Source organism: Onychomys torridus, unplaced genomic scaffold (genome assembly GCF_903995425.1).
Source record: "Onychomys torridus unplaced genomic scaffold, mOncTor1.1, whole genome shotgun sequence".
NCBI lineage: Eukaryota > Metazoa > Chordata > Mammalia > Rodentia > Cricetidae > Onychomys > Onychomys torridus.
In genome coordinates this window covers 59929-80394 of record NW_023412678.1, presented here as the reverse complement: position 1 = coordinate 80394, position 20466 = coordinate 59929, and the positions used below count along the sequence as shown (strand labels likewise).

Below are 20466 nucleotides of genomic sequence, written 5' to 3'. Positions count from 1 at the left end.
ACATCTGGGAGCCCTCAGATCCTGAACTTGAAAAGGAGGGACCAGGACAGTGTACTTTCTGCCAGGTTCAATCTGAAAACACAAGAGAAGGATGGAAAATTCTGGCAGTCCACTGAAAGGGACCAACTGACCAAATCAACACCTGGTGAGACACCCTGGCTTCTGGCTTGATGCCTCTGCGTCTTTGTCCCCTAGATTGGTCACCTCAGGCCCACAACTCTTCGAGATTTTCTTTCACCACTCCTTCCTCGGCTCTGCCCAGCCTCTTGGCCAAGAGATCGTTCCTGGTTGTTTGTGAACAAGACTTGCTGCTTCCTCTGAGCTTGTCTGTCATTCTTCTGCTCAGATGGAACTCCCACCCCACACTAGGGGCTTCATACCAGCCTTCCACCCTAGTTCCCCCTTTTGTTCCAATCTTAATAACTGTTGGTGCCCACATTTTCAAACCATTCCCCATTACTTTCCAGGTGATATTTCTCCAGGATTATAGCTGGCTCCACTTGGTCCGTTACACGGGATCCAATTTAGCCCATGCTATGAAAGCACTCTACAACAGTTCTCAACCTAAGCCAAAATACAAAACAGTAGGTTGCCCAAGGATGTTTCTTCATTGTCCTACAATCCAAATTGTAAACGGCAGCTGTCACCACAGCCCCCATTACCCCTACTAAGCTCCCCAGCACCACATCCCTCACCTCTCCACCCACTCCCTTGTTTCTCCTTCTCAGCTCCAAAAACACTCTTCTCTTCCTCTCTTTTCCCTCCCCTTTCCCATACAAGCCACCAGGAATTTTCAATTACAGTGTCTCCAATTTCTTTTTTTTTCTCTCAAGAGTGAGACTGGAACCCAGGGCTTTGTACTGCTAGGCAACGCGCTTCTAACCACTGAGGCTAAATCCCCAAACCCCCAGTGTCTCCAGTTTCATGATTGTGGCTATCTGTCTCATCATAACATCGACTCTGAAGCAGGAAGACGCAAGCCCATGCACTGGTATCCACCGAGGGACCCATCCTTGGTCACGTGTGGTCCAACATGGCCATACTGGAGCGAGGGAGGCCTATGTGTTTGGGTATCGATCACAACCTTTCCTCTGTGGCTATTTAATTTGTTATTAATATTTGGTTTTTACAACAAGGTCTCACTATATTTCTTTGGCTGTCCCCACAATACACTATGTAGACCGGGATGGGCCTGGACCTCACAGAACTCTGCCTGCCTCTTGGCTCCCCAAGTGCTGAGACAGTTCATGTTTGCTACCATGCTCAGCTGTGGCCATTGACTGGGTTAAGTTCAACCTGTGATAGGACACTCACGCAGGTTTCTTGTGCAGTCTCTACAGCAGTGACCAGGCTCAGGGAAGGGAAAGGGAAGCTGCTGAAAGGTCTTAAAGCAGTGAGTTCTCCTACCCTATCCTTAAATACAGGTTCTTTTGCTGTTGGTGACCTCCATCCATGTAATTCTTGCTGTACTGCCTTCATAACTTGTAACTTCTGATGCTCTTATCAATTTGTAATGGTTAAATAACCTTGATATGCAGGATCCTTTGATATGGGGACCCTTGTTGGGGTTAGGGACCCACAAATGTTGAGAATGCTGGGTTTTGGCCAAATAGGTTAAATGTGGAAAATAACCACATTGATTGTTTGTAGGAAGCAAAGAGTGACTCTGCATTGAGCTTGTTTACACTTAGGCTAAGATTTATACGTTTTCGGTTATACATTTTGTATTGTAGTTAGGTGTGTGGATCATGTTGGATCTTGTTAATTTAGGGTAGTGTTGATGTGTGTGAATTTGGCATGAGTGTACACATCTGTTCAATGTTTCCTGTGGGGATAAAGGATTAACTTCAGGTGCATCCACCTGATTGTTTGAGGACAATGTCTCTACGGCTTCCAGATCTCAGTATAGCAAGGCTGTGTGGACCAGAAGGCTTCAGGGACCATGGCTGTCTCTGCCTTCCTTCAGTACTGGGATGAGAGTATCAGCTCTGTTTGGTTTGGAACTAAGTATGTGTTAGACAGGGCGGCTTTTGGAACTCACGGAGATCTCACTGCCTCTGGCTTCTAGGGCTAAGAATTAAGCCACACCTGCCTAAATTTCAAGCTCTTTATATGGACACTAGGAGGAATGTTGGTTCTAAGACAGAGAAGCAAAACACTCTATAGACTGGTTCTTATCTGCATGTTTACAAACATTCATAACAAAATCAGCTGTACTTCGTTGCTTAAGTCTGTCTGTGGACCAGATGGCCATCCGAGGACACACCTCTAGGACAGATGGAGAGTGAGCATTTGAGCTGTTTCTCCTTAGAGTCTCAGTCTTCAGCATGTGTTTCCCTTCTCTGTGAACTTCTAACAGCTTGTTCCCCATCCACAACCCACAGAGGAGACAAGTATTGACACCCCCACCCCCCTCAATCCCAGGGGATCTGCGTACCCCTTATCTCTCCCCAGCCATTCAGCACCACCATGCAGAGCCCCCCCATCCCAACCTCTGCCAGTCACCCACAGCTGGCCTGGAGGGACCAGAGGGCCAGAGAACCCTTCACTTGGAACCTGGGAGCCATGGTCGGGGTGGTGTTGGGCCACGGGCTGTTGCTCATAACCCCCCATCTGTGTACTGCATGATCGGGTTCCCTCTGGGGGAAAGCAAAGGTAAGTGGTCTAGGACCAGCCCTCACCTGAGTTTCCTCTCTGAGTGTTCTCAGCTGTGGGGAGGTAGAGCAAGGACGAGTTTTGTGCAGGACAGAGTCCCACAACATAAGGACAGAAAGGAAGCTGAACTCAAAACCTGGGACTGATCTGACCTCTTCCTTTAAGAATCCAAAGCTTGGAAATCAGAGGAGCAAGTGCAGATGAAAACACAGAGGCCTATGCTAGGGGATTGAAGGGGCATGCAATGTGCTCTGGGGTAACTGCTCACTTGGAATAGAGCTATTTGTGAGTTGAGGATATGGTATTAAAAACAGAAATTAATACCAATTGGTGAGTGATTAAACCCACCAAATGAAAAGAGCGAGTCTGGGAAGGAATCCGCAGCAAAGAGGTAAAAAATTCTGGAAACCCTCAAAATGGAAGCAGTGCTGGAAGGTACCACAACAGCCAGGGAGATGCTCAGAGGGTAAATGGCTCACCCAGGAACACACGACATGGGTTTCATCCCCCGGACCCACTTAAATGTTGGGCAGGGACATGAAGGACAGCAGAGAGGAGTAGGATTCCCTGGAGGCTGACTGTTGCTGCCAGCCTTTGCCCAATCAGTGAAAAAGCCCAATGACCGGACCTGTTCTCAAAAACATAGGTATAGGCCAGCGGTTTGGTGGCACACACCTTTAATACCAGACTCGGAGGCAGAGCCAAGGTGGATTCTCTGTTAGATTCAGGCCAGCCTGGGCTACAGAGTGAGTTTCCAGGAAAAGGCGCAAAGCTCACAGAGAAACCCTGTCTCGAAAAACCACAAAAAAAAAAAAAAAAAAAAAAAAAAAACCATAGGTGAAAGTGCTTACAGGACAGTACCCGAGGTCCTCCTGCCTTGTTGCAAGCTTTTTCTAGTAATCATTCTCTCGAGATCCCTTGAATCCCTCTTCATAACAAAATTTCTCCAAGCATCCCCTGTACCATCCATACATGTGTGCACCAATCATGCCAATTACACACTGATGAAAAATTAATTTAAAATATGGAAAATTGCTAAATATGTGAGGATATATTGATTTAGGAAAAAAATTTTTGCCCATAAGGAAAATGGTTCCCAGCATTTCTTCTGCTATGTGCTTTCTTCATTTTTTTCTCTTTTCCCTCTTCAGGTCTTGTGTTGTCTCCCTTGCTTTTTCATGGATTTTCTTTCAAGTACTTATGTGTTTCTTCTGCTTAATTGTCCTTTCCTCTTAGTTTTTTATAGCGTTTCTTCCCATTTTTTGGTTTGTCTTTCTCTGCTTTATTTTTGATTTCTTCTATATAAGGCTTAGCCACTTTCATGATGTACTTATAAGGTTGTTTTCTTCTTCTTCTTCCATTCCGTGATGTTTCAGGTCTAGGCTGTTGGGAGAACGGCTAGGTTCTGGTGATGTTTGTATTTGCTCTTTATTGTTGTTGTACTTCTGCCTTGACGTCTGCCCATCTCCTCTTTGGGTTCATTCGTTGTCTTATTCAGCTGTACCTGGTCCAAGAGAGTTAACAAATGTTACGGAGTCTCTTGGTCCAGATGAGAGTGTGGCCATATAGGAGCTGGGGGGGCTTGGTCTCTTGGAGGTCTCGGTAAGTCCCTGGGGTTCTCCTTTATTTGTTCCAGATGGGAAGCTTCCCTTCTTGGTTCCAGATGGGAGATCCTCTGATCTCTGGTTCAATGGGAGTTCCAGGCAGGATGGGAGCTTGGGGCTGGGCTCTGAGTCTGCAGGAAGTGGCTGGGTCTAGGGCAAATGGGTCGGGGGGCTAGGGTGTGGAGGACTGCAGTGTCTGCCTGCAGTCTTGGAAAAAGTAAAAGAAAGGATACTTCTTATGTCGAGCCCACCTTAGCTTTAAAATTTAAATTACACTTAATTCTTTACTCTGTGGGGCCAGGGGACCACACATGTGCTACAGCCTGGGCAGCAAGCCAGGTTTCTCACACTGCAGTCTGGACACCCTCATGGTCACATTGTGCAGAAGCCCATGGGGTGCACAACCAATTTGCCCCAGGGCTCTCTTTCACAGAAAGTGCCCCTCCCCCGTGGAAAGCACCATGGCCTGCATGGCCCAGTCACTGGCATTTATGGGAAACATGGTTGTCAGCTTGCAGGAAGTGTGATTACAGCATGCGACAGAAAATCATCCCACAGCAGGGACCCTTATGGGATTTCAACTGAGTTGATTCCTGAAACTAGAAACAGAGCCCATGATTCTTGGGGGACTCAGGGGTCCAGCAAGGGGGCAGCAGTGAGGCTTGTTGCAACAAGGGCAGCTGGGATTCCTGTGGAATCCTGCAGACCCAGTTGTGTAAAAAGCTGGTGACCAGCACCTGACAATATGGCAGGGGCCTTCATCAGGTTTCCAGCCCCTCTGTAATGACTTAGAAACGTCTGGCTTTTACCCACAGACCCCAGAGAGTAGGGCAAATGAAGCTGGAGGTGAGCATCCATGACCAAGGAGGGCCCCCTCTCAGACCTCACTGAAGTGAAAAATGTGGTTCATCTGGTGGATGCTTACCTGCATGGCCACAACAGAACCCTTGTTCTCTCTCCAACACGGAGACAAAGGGACATGATTTGTCATCCATCACTTGGATGGGCCAGAGAGGGAGGGATCTGTAGGAAGTTCAAGGTCATCATTACCTACTTTCACAAGGTCAAGGCCCCAGCCTAGGCTACAGAGACCTCCATCCGCTCATGAGGGGGCAGTGTCTTTCTGACAGGTACAATAGCCCTTCCCCTGTTTCTGGGACCTGCCATCTGGGGCCAACTGATTCCAAAGTTCCTATGTCTCTGAGTGTCCCAAGGCAAGCAGGATGGATACAGAAGTTGAGTCTCATGTTGCGCTGGGAGTGCGGACATGACTGTTTGAGGCCTGGCTCAGGTCAAGGGATCTGAGGACAATGGGAAATGTAGGGACTGTGAGGAAGGCCAGAGACGCAGATGGGACCAGAGGCAGGCTGCACAGGACTCCTGGCAGGGAGGCCATGGAGAAAGGAGTCATGCAGGAACCAAGGAAATGGGGAAGTCGCCTCCGCACATTGGTCACTCAAGGAGAATGATTCCACTTCCTCTGGTACACTCTTTGTCTTCCATGGAAACTTGATGGAACCCTGTCATGGGGGAAATGGGAAAGATGACACTCCTACCAGAAACAAGCCGAGTCCCAGACAACCCCCCGGCAAGCCCCCGTCTCACCCCTTCACCTCAGTAACAGGCCAGTTTGTGGTCACATTTAAGAGATGTTCCAGCAATATGTTATAAGGGAGTAGGTTGCTGGTCTGACCTTCACTGCTCACTTCATCCAAAGACAGGTTCGCGAGAGCCACAGCTAGAAAAGAGTCACTCAGTACTTTGTGAAGAACAGGCCTCCTGGGAGCCAGCAGCGGTCTGTGGCCTTTGAGGGGATTTCAGAGGCTGCACCCGAGCAGCCGGCTGAAGCTGTGTTGGAGTGCGAGGACTACAAGTACTTGATGGGATGAAGTCCAGGCAACCTGCCATTGTGGCCAGTCATGTGACATGTGCCAGGACTTCTCTGATCCTTGGCATAACTGAGGTGTGTGAGGTTTGGTGGGAGGTAGAAAGTCTCCTTCAGAAACTGGAGTAGCTTGAAGTCACTGGTGTAGGGGAGGCAGACGGTCACCCAGGAAGCCCAGGGTAGTTTGCAGACTCGGCAGCAGCTAGAAGCCAGGGCGAGAGTGAATCCACTGGCCTTTGGGTTCTGCCGGGTGCTGTGAATAGTCCTTGAAGGAAAAGAAGAGACACAGAGCAGATGTGGGTGGGACACCGAAGCTAGGCTGGGGACGGAATGTGTTTCCTCATTCACCTCCATCCTGGCTGTGCTAAGTGACAGAAAACTGGAACCACTCTGTTCCTTGAGGTTATTAGAGAGAGGGGGGAGACAGGGAAGAAAGGAGGAGGGAGAGGATAGAGAGAACAACCAGCAATTAAATGGAGGGCATAATGAGAACAGATGAGGAGGGCGAGGGCAGGAGTGGGAGGAAATCTGGAGGTGATGGAAACCCGTGTTTACATAGGAAATGGGCAAGACTGGATAAGACAGAAGATTAGAGGTAAGAGATGAGAACCCAGATGCAGAGAGTCAATTCCCACATCCTTCAGTACAAAATGGGGTTGGGCTCCAAGGGCACGGCCCATTAGCCTGCTCAGTGACCACAGAGCAGATTCTTCCGTACCATGGGGAAAAGAACAAAACGAAATCATGAAGGAAGCTGCCTGGTCACAAGGAGGTGGAGATGGGAGGTCTGCCCTATCCGGTTCCTCACATGAGAAGGTCTCAAGGGATTGGGTTCCACCTTTACCCTGAATTCTTCTGAGTCCTGGAGGCACCTCAGGGGTCCCTCACAGGGCCCTTCTCCTGCTGATAACGCTTCCACTGGTCTCACTTCCTGGAGGGAACCAGGCCATGGCTTGATGTCCTCTTCTGCCTGCTGTCAGCTTGCTGCCTGCAAGCTGGTGAGGTTTGGGGACCCTTGTTCGTGAGGGACCTGCCTTAACCAAGGGAGGGGCCAGTGGGCGGGAGAGCAGGCTGTCCTATGGACAGGTGCACTGCTGGGAGGATGCAGAGTAGATGAGCAGGTGTGGAGTGAGGGGAACTCAGGGTTGGTGAAGGAAGCAAAGGAGACAGGGGTGAGGTCTGGACCCAGCAGAGATCTGGGGGGCTTGCTGTGTGGACCACAGCCCAGCAGAGGGAGCTCAGGCTCTTCTCTGACTGCCTGGGGCAGGTTCTCTGCTCCCCCATCCTCTGAAGGTGGTCTGAACACAGAGGACAGCTGAGAAGGATGATAGAGGATCAGCACTGATGTCACACTGACATGTTCTCCCCACAGGACAGAGACCAAAGCCGAACCCCAGCCAGGTGAGGCCATCCGGGTCCTCTGCAGGAGCAGCCAAGATCTTAACCACTGAGCCATCTCTCCAACCCTCAATTAACATGAGAAAGAGAGAGGGGGGAGAGAGGAGGGAGAGAGGGAGGAGGGGAGGGAGGGAGAGGGAGGGAGGGAGGAAGGGGAGGGAGAGAGAGAGAGAGAGAGAGAGAGAGAGAGAGACAGAGAGAACCACACAGGACCCTTCACATCTCCCTAACCACTGACTCATCCTGTCTGCTCCCTCCTTGTCCCCTATGACATTTTGCTCCTCAGGGCACCAGATTCTCACTGACAAGGAGCGCAGAGGTCTCAGGAGTCTCCTTCCCAGAACAACAACACCTTCAGCGCTCAGACTTTCTCCTCTCTCCTTCCATTTCCTGGGCTTCCCTCTCTGTCTCTGTTTCCTCTCAGCCTTGAACATCTGCCTCGATTCAACAGCTCTCCATTCTTCCCTTTCTTCTGTCTTTCTCTATGGTCAGTGAGCCTACTCCCCCAGAATCCTTTGTTCCAGATCGTCCACATCTCTTACCCTTTTCTCTCCACCTCCCAATCTCTCTGCCCTTCTCTCCTGACTCTTCTTTACTCTACTGTACATGGCCTGCTCTGACCCTTCCTTTTCCAGCCCCTCTGTTCTGAGAAAGGATCACATTAAGCCCAGGCTGGCCTGGAACTAACTCTGTAGCCAAGGAAGACCTAGAACTCCTGAACCTTTTGCCTCCACCTCCCAACTGTTAGAATGACAGGCATCATACAACCCAGTTTATGAGGTGCTGGGATGGAACCCAGGGCCTTGTGCATATAACTCAAGCATCTGCTAGCAACACTGCATCCCAGCTTCCTCCTCTCCCTGTGGCTTCCTTGGCCACATGCTCTTCCTCCAGTCCTGTTGACACACTTCAGGCTGTTTGGGGGTTTGCTTTGTTTTGTTCAGACAGAGTCTTGCACTGGTCTGGACCTCACTAATTAGACCAGGTTGGTTGGCCAGTGAACACCCGGAGTCCCCTGTCTCCACCTCCTTAGTACTGACATTACAAGCATTCACCACCATGCCCAGTTGGGTATGTTTTCTAACATGTTCCTATGTGTGTACATGTGCAGGTGCACATCCACATGTGTGAACGCCAGAGATCAATGGAGAGTCTGTCAGTTCCTCTCTGTTCTCTTTTTGTTCGCACATGTATAGTGTGTGTGTGTGTGTGTGTGTGTGTGTGTGTGTGTGTTCACTTGTGAATGAGTGTGGAGGTAGAGGTCTATGTAGTGACTCCCCTCAGTTTTCCCACCTCAAGTCAATATTTATTTTGAGTCAGGGTCTCTCCCTAACCTGAAGCGCATCAGTTGGACTAGACTGCCCAGACAATGAGCTTCAGGGATCCTCCTCTCTCCATCCACTCTCCAGACATATTGTGTCCAGCATTTTCACACAAGTCCTTGGGGATCTAAATGTGTGTCTCCAGGTTTGTGAAGCTGGCACTTTGCCAACTGAACCATCTCTCCAGCCCTCCACCTTATCTTTTGAGACAGGGTCTTTCACTGAATCTAGAGCTCATCTGTTAGTCCTGGCCAGTGAACTCCAGGAATGTATCTGCCTGTCTCTGCTTCTCCAGCATCCAGCTTTCTGTGGTGCTGGGTCTGCAATTTGACTTCATGCTTATGTGACACTTTCTTTACTAACTGAGCCATCTCTGCAGCCCAGCACCTCATGTCTTAACCCTTTCCTGTCCAGATTCTAATATGTTGTCCATTTGTTCCTTGCAGGGACCTCATTGAAAACACTGAGGATGTTGAACCTGAAGGTAAATTCTGCCAGCTTCCAGTTTTCACCCCACCTGGCTCTGCTTCTGTCTCCCCAAAGACCCCACTCTTAACTAAGCACCCTCAGTAATTTCCACCTTCCCTCCTTCACCCTTGTTCCTCCATGTAACCGAGGTCCTCACCTCACTTTGGAACTCCAGCGCTCCTGTCTCCCTCCCTGCACAGCTTTGACTTCAGCACTTCTGTGTTCCTTTTTCTCAGGACAATATGTGGACCCAATGAGATCCCCAAGGTAAGCCACTCAGCCTCAGGCCTGAAGGAGTTAAAGAGGTGTTGGAGAAGGAGAAGAAGGGTGGAGACCAGAGATGTGGCAGGACACTCAGGCTGCAGTACTGCAAGTGTGGCAGGACACTCAGGCTGCAGCTGGGGCAGGTGTGGCAGGACACTCAGGCCTGCACCCGGGACAGGTGTTGGCAGGACATTCAGGCTGCACCCGGGACAGTGTTGGCAGACACTCAGGCTGCACCCCGGGACAGGTGTTGGCAGGACACTCAGCTGTAGCTGCTGCTTTATGGTGGACACACCTGCACAGCTGCCATCTAACCTCTTGTCCCCCACAGGGTAACAACATCATGTATGCCTCCATTGACTCTCAAGTCCAGTCTCCTCAAGAACACCATCCTGCCAGCCTGTCCATCAGACCCCCAAGAAGAGACTGTGTACTCCATTGTAAAGGCCAAATGAGTGGGTCTGGGTGACAATCTCAGAGTCACCTGTGCTTCTAGTAAGGAAGACTCCCATTTACACTGATACCCACAGCCAGAGACAAAATCTCATGGGTCACTGGTACACATGGCCAGAGACTGAAATCCACATGTTAGGGGCGTTTGAGCTCAGAGGAACTGAGGAACTCCCAGTTGCCTTTTTTAACTTCCTAGACCTTCTTCACAAAATAAAACAATCCACAGAATTTGCCTAAACGAATCTAATTAGGAGTCACTCATGCGACCCTTATCTTCTGGCCCTCTAAGATCCCCTCCTCTATCATGTTTTTTAGCTGCCCAGGCAGGGGATGTCCCGAATGCTGACAGCCTGTCTATACCATGTACACCCACATCTGGGAGGGTAATAACCAGCACACAGTGACTGGTTCCCATGGACCACCACACTGGACATCAGCAACAACCCTAGAGAGATGGTGTGAAACAGGGAACTAAACACCACATGGTAACAATGCTTTCCTAAGGCCTTGCTGCCTCTAGGAAGTCAGGGAGCCAGGACTCACAGAGATGCTTTTCTGAAGGTTCCCCCAGGCCTGGGTCCTGCTGCTGTCCCCAGCCTCCTCTCCCTTCCAGAGAAAGCAGTTTGCCATAGCGACATGAAAGGAAGCACAGCCTAAGCAGTGGCCCCAGAGACCTGCTTTATTACCCAGGATGCACAGCTCTGACCTGAAGCAGGGACAGGTCACCAACCCCCACATTCAACATCTGCTCGGGATCACTGAGAGGCAGTCAGCAGTAGAAGGACCAGAGCACACTACTCCTCCAAGAGGCCCGCCAGGAACTCCTCGGAGCCATCCCTCTGCTGGGACTCCCCTCTCTCCTCTGCCTCTCCAATGACTTCCAGGAGTTGCTCCAAGTCCAGGTCACTGGAACCATCATCTTCAGGGGGGAAACTTGCTGCCTCCTGTGTCAGGTGCTCCTGAGGTCCAGGACCTTCCTTTCCCAACGGGCAAGCCCCGTGTGGAGCTGGTGGTGAGGGACACTTTGATACAGTTTTAATTTCCTTCACCTAGGGTATGTTGGTAGCTGAGACATTGCTGTCAAGAACCTTAATTTTTTCTGGTTTTTCCAACAGTGTTTCTCTGTGTAGTCTTGGTGCATGTCCTGGAACTCACTCTGTAGACCAGGCTGGCCTCAATCTCAGAGATCCACCTGCCTCTGCCTGCCAAGGGCTGGGATTCAAGGGGTGTGCCACCACAACCCGGCCTCGTAATTTAATATTTTCTTGCCTAAAGAGAATAAAGGACAAAGTTGAGAGTCCCTTCTAGTCAACCTATCCTGATGTTTTACAAGCCAAATATCTGGATTCTTATGTTTAAAGCTTCTGAAAGGATAGTCTTCATCAGAATTGGGAACAAGGACTTTCAGGTCACACCTGGACTCCAGCCCTTGTGTCAGCTGTGTATGTAACATGGGTCTTGAACAAATCTAAACACTTCTGAGCCTTACTTAGTACATTTTTATCTGCAATGTCAAGGGCCTGGAAAGACGGCTCAGCAGTTAACAGAACATGCTGCTCTTATAGAAGACTGTATTTCAATTCCCAATGCTCACTCCAGTTCCAGAGGATATGACACTCTCTTCTGGCCTCTGAGAGCACCAGGTATGCATGTGTTGCACAGAGACATATGCAATCAAAACACCCCCACCCATACAAATTATATATATATATATATATATTATATATATATATATATATATATATATATATATGATGCCAAAAATCTAAGGCCCATTCCATGAGATGGAACCCAGACCTGGCACTGTTAAAGGGTCCAAGAACCTGTGTGTGACAATCTTAGGCCCTAAGGAAAATCCACCCCCATCCTCTAATTAATGGACATGGAATTAAAGTGACTCTAATAACTCTACTGCTGTCCCCACACATCAGTGTGTCTCTCAACCTTGTCAGAGATGCTTCTCCCTGCAGCAGGTGACAATAACAGAGTCGCTCGACTAGCCAACGTCCTGAGAATAAGGGACTGAGGCATGCTCAGTCCTAATAGGGACATATCACAACCCTTTAATCAAGGCTCAAGGATCTTTGAGAAAAGAGGGGCGTCAGGGCTGTGTAAGAGACAGGGGCGGTGGAAACAGCATTTTCTGAAGACAATGGGTCAGTCGCACATATGAACTCACAGAGATTGTGACAGCAGGCACAAGATCTACACAAGCTTAAACAGATCAAATTCAGTGTGGAAAGGGAATGATGCCTCACCACAGGCTGAGACGCTACTGACATTGTTTACTAAAGGTAAAATTCTATTTTGTGTGCATGGCTGTTTTGCCTGTACGTATATGAATTACATATAAGAAGTGCCCAGGACTCCCAAAGGGCTCAGCCCTCCAACAGGAAAGAGGAGCATCTGAGAGCTGGAGAGCAGCAGCCTGAGAGGTAGCAGAAGTCTGACTGGGATTGGAATCCTGAGGCTGATCTCCAGGGTGGCAGCAGCCTGAACTCACAGGGAAAGCTAGAGAGCCGGTTTCCAGGGAAACAAAAGGGAGGCATGGTGAGTGCACAGCAGGGAAGGCAGTGAGGAGACATGGGTTCAAGGCAGGGGAAGGAAGCAGAGGGAGGAGGACATGGACAAGGGCAAAGGACCAGGAGAACTGTCCTCTGATTGGCTGTGCTGTGCAGAAGGACAGCTGAGGACCAGCCTCAGGTCCTGGTGACTCTCATAGAAGGCAAGCTATGTATATGCTGCCAAGGATGGGATCAAAGAAATGATTCATGCCAAGCCTCTAAATTAAACAACCAAAAGGATTGTGAATGAATCCCAGATGCTGAACTTCGGGATTGTATGCACTTTGGAGCTTTTTTTTTTTTTGCCTTATTCAGATTATGGTTATGCCATGTTTTTCCCTCTTGAAGTAAAAGAGGTACTTTATTAATGATATTGCAGGAAGACATTGGAGAGATTTTTAACCTTTTTAAGAACACTTTTTAAAATATTTAAATTTATAAGGCTATGGACTGATGTAATCAATGACAGGGATAAGCTTTACTTATTCCCCTGCATATGTTTTCAGGGTTGAGCTTAAAACAAGGAACTAGAAACAATGTTTGTCTATTCAGATATACCTAGACAGCCCTCACACTTCAGGGATATGCAGAATATAGCATTTAAAATCTTCATTAAAAAGCTTATTATTTCAGACAGAGACTCCCAGATCCTAGCAGTGACTCAAGGTCTCCAAAGAAGAATATGTATGGGACATCATGATGTCTCTAATTTGGTTATGGCAATGCTGACCACAGGGCAAGAAGCCCTGAAGCAACACCTGCCTCCAGGACACAGCCCAGACTGAGGACAAGCAGCAGGACACTGAAAAATTGATTACATCCCTTTGACCTAGACAAATAAGATCAGTCTTCCCCTTGTTCCTCTTCCACAGGAAAAACTCTCTCCTTATGGGACTTGGGGCTGAAAGATTAATGCTGTTTTGATAATTCTGCCTCCACAGCTGTGAAGACCTGGAGATAGCTAACTGGTTATGGACTGGTCCCTGTCATTTTTAATAGATTCAGAACAGAGCCCATGACTTGGGATTCAGGGACCAGCAGGGGGCAGCAGTGAGGCTGAGCACAAGGGACAGCTGGAATCCTGAAGGACCAACCACAGTCTGTTGTGTAAAAATGCTGGGGTCCAGCACCTGACATATGGCCACCTCCTCAGGTCCAGCCCCTCTCTGGTGACTTAGAAACTGGTAAAGTTTTACTCACTGACCCCAGACAATAGGGCAGAGCCAGATAAAACCTGGAGGTAAGTACTCATGACCAGGAGGACACACTCTCAGACCTCACTGAGGATAAAGATGTAGTTCATCTGGTAGAGTGCTTACCTGCCTGGAACAAACAGAACCCCAGGTTCTATATCCAGCAGGAGATAATGGGGCACAAAGGGGACATCTGTCACCCAGCACTTGGGAGGACAGAGAAGAGAATATGTAGGATTTCAAAGTCATTCTTGGCTACATAATAAGTTCAAAGCACAGCTTGGGCTGCAGGAGACTCCAACCACCTGAAAAAAAAAAAAGTCCTTGGAAAAGTACAGTAGCCTTGTTCCCTGTCCTGACTGACTGTACAACTGTGGCCAATTTCATCCTTGAGATTCTGTGCCTTGCTGGTCGGTGGTGGTGCACACCTTAATCCCAGCACTCGGGAGGCAGAGGCAGCCGGATCTCTGTGAGTTCGAGTCCAGCCTGGGCTAAAGAGTGAGTTCCAGGACAGGCACCAAAACTACACAGAGAAACCCTGTCTCGGGGAAAAAAAGAGATTCTGTGGTGGTATTGTGTTCCCCAAAATAATAATTGTGCACCCTAATAAATTTATCTGAATCAGAGAACAGACAGCCAGTAGATACAGAGCAAAAAACGGTGGCTAGAAAATGGGTCAGAGCAAGCCATAGCAGAAGCTGGGCGGTGGTGTTGCACACATTTAATCCCAGCACTTGGGAGGCAGAGCTAGGCGGATCTCTGTGTGTTCAAGGATACAGCAAGCATGGAGACACAGGCCTTTAATCCCAGAAAGTGATCCTTTAATCCCAGGGAGTGAGGACAGAAAGAGAAAGATATATAAGACGTGAAGACCAGAAACTAACAGCATTTGGCTAGTTAAGCATTTGGCTGGTTAAGCTTTTAGGCTTTGAGCAGCACAGTTCAGCTGAGTTCCATTTGGATGAGGACTCAGAAGCTTCCAGTCTGAAGAAACAAGACCAGCTGAGGAACTGGTGGGGTGAGGAAGCTGAGGCTTGTTCTGTCTTTCTGATCTTCCAGCATTCACCCGAATACCTGGCTCTGAGTTTGCTTTTATTAATAAGACTCTTTAAGATTCCTGCTACAAGATTCTGTGTCTTGGTCTGTCCAAAGGTGCAATGAATACAGAAGTGAGTCCTTGTGCAGCTGGTAGTGAGGCCCTGAGAGTTTTTGCCTGGCTCAGGTCAAGGGATCTGAGGACCATGGGGACCATGGGGACCATGGGGACTGTGAGGAAGGCAGAGACGCCAGATGTGACAGAGGCGGGCTGCAAAGCCACCTGCAGGGAGGCATGGAGAAGGCAGTCAATGCAGGGAATCTAAGAAATGGGAAGTCCCCTCTGCACATGTCACTCAGGGAAAATGATGCCATTTCCTCTGGCACAATCTTGTCTTCCTGCCCTTGGGAGAACTGATGGAACCCTGTCATAGGGAAGGGTGGGATGACCCTCAGGCAGAACCATCCCTGAAGCTCCACAGCCTCCGCCCCCGTCACAGTCTAAGTGTGTCTGTTCTCAGAGATGTACCAGGCAGGTCATGAGCAACACATTGCTGCTCTGAGCCTTCTTTGCTCAATTAGTACATAGAATTTTCAGGGACGACAGGAGCTAGAGAAAGTCATCCATCACCTGTCCCTGGCCTTTGTGGTAAGGCTGAGGAATGCCTAGAGGCCAGGCTGATGCCTCTGTGCAGAGCAGAAGCCTACAAGGACTGAGTGAGACTGGAGTCCCCTCAGAACTGCCATGTGATGATGGCACGGCCTGAGCCAGGGCTTCCTCTGTGGGTGGGAGGGCAGAGAGGCTCTGGAGGAAACAAGGTAAGCTTTAGAACCCTTGTCTAGGGAGGGGGACTCTCACCTAGAAAAATTGGGGACATTTTGAACTGGAAGGCACGGAGCAGGCCAGGAATGTGAGTATCCGCCAACACTTGGTTCAGCCTGGGAAATGTGAGGGGTCGAGGGGAAGAAGAAGGAGGCAAAGAGCAGAATTAGGGAGCACGTTCTAGAGTTGGGGATGAGGGAGCATCCACTGCAGCAACACCATCAGCAGCATCTCTTAGCTGACCATGAGACTCAGCTGGTCAGAGACATGGGTCAGCTTTTCTCTCCCCGAAAGAGCTTGCGCTGGTCCAGGCAGCCTCCTCCTTGGGATGAGAGAGAAGCGGAGACACACAGAGGACCAGGAAGATAGGAGAAGGTATGAGAGAGTGGGGGAGGGGAGGCAGAGATAAGGAGGGAGGGAGAGAGGACAGCATGGTATAAATGAAAGACTAGGAATACAGGAGGTCAAGCTGGAAGAGAGGAGAGTCTGGCATGGTATAGTCAAGGCCATATCTTGCAGCCAAACAAGGGGGCTGGGCTTAAGAGCAAGGCCCCATTGTCTGTAACCATGATCTTCTGCAACATGAGAAAGAGACCAGAATGATAAAGGAAGTTGCAGATCACAAGGATGTGGAAATGGGGAGATCCTGCCCCCATTCAGTCCTCCAAAGGAGAAGGCCGAGGGGATATGCGTCATTTTACCCAGATTCTCTCCTGACTCCTGTGCACCCCAGGATCTGTCCACAGAGCCTGCTCTCCTGCCTGATGGTCTCATGTCCTGGAGGGAATCAGGTCATGACCTGGATACTACTTCTGTTGCAGTCAGCAGCATGTCTGCAAGCTGGTGAGTGGTGGGGACCTTGTTATCAAGGACTCTGCCTTAACCACAAGAGAGACCAGTGGAGCTGGGAAGAGGGGACTGTCATGCAGACAGGTGAATGCTAGGGGAGGCAGGCAGTCCACTGTGTCCCAAGAGAGAGCTCTTCCCTCAGAGAGAGAACAACCCAACCTTTCCCTTCTTCTCTGTCCCAGCCATAGGGACAGTCCTGCCCTGTGTCACACACCTGCCTGTAGGTGGGGGCTAGGACATTCGGGGTGTCCTTTCCATCCCTTGAAGTGTTTTCAGATTCTCTCCCATCCTTCCCAGGTAACTCAGCAGGATCCAACAGAGTAAATGGCTTTGGGGTCAACCAACCAGTAAACCTCTCTGGTGTCCAGGGCGGCTCCATCGAGATCCCCTTCTCCTTCTACTTCCCCTGGGAGTTGGCAGAGGATCCACAGATGAGAATTCTCTGGAGATGGAAGCACTTCCATGGGGAATTTATCTACAACTCCACCCCGCCTTTCATACATAAGCATTTCAAGAACCGGCTCATCCTGAACTGGACACAGCCGCAGACATCTGGAGTCCTAAGAATCCTGAACTTGAAGAAGGAGGACCAGAGCACTTATTTCTGTAAAATTATTCTGAACACAAGAGAAGGCATGGAGAGTTGGCAATCAATTGCTGGGACTCAACTGATCATCTCCTCTGGTGAGTCACGCTGGCTCAGGCTTTGATGTCTCTGGCTTCCTTGTCCCCTAGATGTCACATCACGCTCCACAGTCCTGAGATTTCTTTCATACTCATCTTCCTTGGTTCTGTCCAGGCTTCTGCCAACAGGATCTTTGCCTTGTAGTTGTGACAGGTCTTTGCCCTCTCCTCTGACCTTGTCTGTCATTCTCTGCTAAGATGGAACCCCGAGCCCTCTCTAGTCCTCAGCGTGTGTCCTACCTCCTAGTTCACCCCCTTTCTGTCTCATACTAACACTGTGGTCCTGTCCACTTCCCTCCTCAAAGATCTCGAGGTGGATTAACTTCTCCAGGATGTAGCTGATTCACTAGGTTCTGTGGCAGAATCCAATGAGTCTCTGTAGGGAGCATCTCCACACAACTTCAACCTAAGAAACAGTAGTGCCCGTTGGATGTTCTTGGTGTCCTATGATCCATATGTAAACTGCCATGTAGCACCACTATCCCCTATTTCCCCTCTTGACTACCCAGGACACATCCCTCACTTCCCCCTACCCACTCCCTTGTCTCCTCTCCATTGCTAATCCCCCCTCTCTCCTTCCTTACCTTCTTATCCTCACCTCTCCCACACAAGCTCCAAGGCTCTTGGGAAATAACGTCCCTATTTCATGATGTGGCTCCTCTGTCTTCTGATCCCTGCCTCTCCTCTGTAACAGAAATAACTGGGAACACAGAGTAGAACACTTGATAAGCAGGATGTTCTTATATTCTACCACTGTGGGGTGGTGGGCCACAGGTTGGGAACTGTTTGTCTACTGTTTCCAAATAAGTAATTGTGGAAATTAAACTTAGTGATGTTTGTAAAGCAAATGAGTGTACTTTGCCCTGTACCGAGCTGTACACTTATGGCTAAAATTACATATTTTCCATTATACATCTTTATTTATTCTCTGTGTGTGAACATGTGGACCTGTTAATTCAGGTGTATGTGTGTGGATGAGTGTGTGTGTGTGTGTGTGTGTGTGTGTGTGTGTTTGTGTGTGTGTATGTGTGTGTGTGTAGGTGTTAATGTTCACATTTCTTCCTGTGCATGTGGACCTTAGAGGACATATTCATTGTCATCCCCTTATTTTTGAGACAGGCTCTCTCACTAGTTTCAAGTTTGCCCAAGTAGACTAGGCTGGCTGGACCGTGACCCCCAGGGACAGGCCTGTCTCCACTTCCTCAGTGCTGGGATTACAGATCACTCAACTTTGTTTGGTGTGAAACTTTATAGTTAGACAAGGCTGGGTTTGAACTCACAAAAATCACCTGCCTTTGCTCTAGGGCTAAGATTTAAGTCCATGACCAATGTATCTAGCTCTTTATATGGATATGAAGGATTAAACTCGGGTTCTAAGGCAACAAGCAGCAAATACTCTGTGGATTGAGTGATATTGGCATGTTACCTACATCTAGGTCAAAATCAGCAGTACTTCTGGGGCTTAGTTGTCTGTGACCAGATGACCATCTGAGGACACACCTCTAGGATAGGTGGAGAGTGAACATTTGAGCATGCTCTCCTGGAGTCTCAGTCTTCAGCATGTGTTTCCCTCTCTGTGAACTTCTAACAGTTGTTCCCCATCCCAATCCCACAGAGGAGACAAGGTGTGACACTCACCCTGTCCCTCCCTCATCGAGGGGGATCTGCTCACTCCTCATCTCTTCCCAGCCATCAGCACCACCATGCAGAGTCCCTCCATCCTCACCTCTGCAATCATCACAGCTGGCCTGGAGGACACAGAGGGCCAGAGGAATCCTTCACTTGTGAACCTGGGAGCCATGGTTGGGGTGGTGTTGGCCACGGCTGTGCTCATAACCCCCGTCTGTGTACTGATGATCTTCCTCTGGGGGAAGCAAAGGTAAGTGGTCCAGAACAGGCCCTCACCTGAGCTTCCTCTCTGAGTGTTCTCAGCTGTGGAAGATGGAGAAGGATGAGCTTGTGCAGGACAGAGTCCCGAGAACACAGGGACAGAAAGGAAGCTGAACTCAACCTGGACTGAATCTGCACCTCCTTCCTTAGAATCCCAGCTGGATATCAGAGGAGCAAGTGCAGATGAACACAGAGCCTGTGCTAGGGGATTGAAGGGCATGCATGTGCCTCTGGGGTAACCGCTCACTTGAATAGAGCTATTTGAGTTGAGGATATGGTATTAAAACAGAAATTAATACCATGGTGAGTGATCAACCCACAAATGAAAAGAGCGAGTCTGGGAAGAATCCGCAGCAAAGGAGGTGAAAAATCTGAACCCTAAAAATGGAGCAATGCTGAGAAGTTACACAACAGCCAGGAGCTAGCTCAGAGGGTAAAGTGCTCACCCAGGAACACAAGGACATGGGTTCCATCCCCAGAACCCACTTACATGCTGGCAGTGTTGATAGACACGAGGACAGCAGAGAGAGTAGGATCCCTGGCGCTGACTGTGCTGCCAGCCTTGCTCAATCAGTGAGAAGCCAATGACCGACCTGTCTCAAAAAAATAGGTATAGCCAGGCGGTGGTGGCACACACCTTTAAGTACAGCACTCAGGAGGCAGAGCCAGGTGAATCTCTGTGAGATCAGGCCAGCCTGGGCTACAGAGTGAGTTCCAGGAAAGGCGCAAAGCTACACAGAGAAACCCTGTCTCAAAAAACCACACACACAAAAAAATAGGTGAAAGCTCCTTCAGGACAATACCCGAGGTCCTCCTGCCTGTGTGCAAGGCTTTCCTGAGGGAATCATCTCTCAAGATCCCTTACATCCCTCTCATAACAAATTTCTCCAAGCATCCCCTGTACCATCCATACATGTGTGCACACAAGCCAATGTACACACTGATGAAAAATAAATTTAAAAATATGGAAATACTAAAATATGTGAGGATATTTGATTAAGGAAAAAAATTTTGCATAAGGGATAATGTTATACATTAAGTCCTTACAATGCAAAATATTCTAAATATTCAGTGCAATTATCAATTGAATTTTCTAAAGATAAATGATTTGTCTTCTAAAATTAACAAGGATTCTAAGAAAAAAACATGGGGACATAGTAGGAACCAGGAAAGCTGTCCTCTGATTGGCTGTGCTGTGCAGAAGAACAGCTGAGGAACAGCCTCAGGTCCTGGTGACTCTTAGAGCTGTCCCTGAATGTCTGCTGCAGAGCTGTTTGCTGCCCTGGGCCCCTGATGTTGTCTGAACACAGAGAACAGCTGAGAGGCAGATGGAAGGTCAGCATGGCGCCACAGTGACTCTGTTTCTTCTCCTACAGGCC

The 20466-nt window shown here is 49.0% G+C and overlaps 1 protein-coding gene and 1 pseudogene across 1 annotated transcript; both read left to right on the top strand.

Annotated features, from left to right (window-relative positions):
• LOC118575755 overlaps positions 1-20466 on the top strand; it is a 58955-nt pseudogene that overhangs the window by 29485 nt on the left and 9004 nt on the right.
• LOC118575757 (paired immunoglobulin-like type 2 receptor beta-2) lies at positions 16432-19080 on the top strand. Its single transcript, XM_036176169.1, has 3 exons — positions 16432-16507; positions 16811-17197; positions 18887-19080. Exons 1-3 carry the CDS (start codon positions 16459-16461, stop codon positions 19078-19080), a joined length of 630 nt encoding a protein of 209 aa, XP_036032062.1. The 5' UTR covers positions 16432-16458.

What these genes read in the sequence shown, in the direction of transcription:
- LOC118575757 (XM_036176169.1), top strand. Translation starts at nt 16,459, where the DNA reads ATGACCTGGATACTACTTCTGTTGCAGTCAGCAGCATGTCTGCAAGCT. An exon ending in AGCAGCATGTCTGCAAGCTG is followed by an intron (nt 16,508 to 16,810) that starts GTGAGTGGTGGG and finishes CATCCTTCCCAG; the next exon opens with GTAACTCAGCAGGATCCAAC. An exon ending in TCAACTGATCATCTCCTCTG is followed by an intron (nt 17,198 to 18,886) that starts GTGAGTCACGCT and finishes ATCTCTTCCCAG; the next exon opens with CCATCAGCACCACCATGCAG.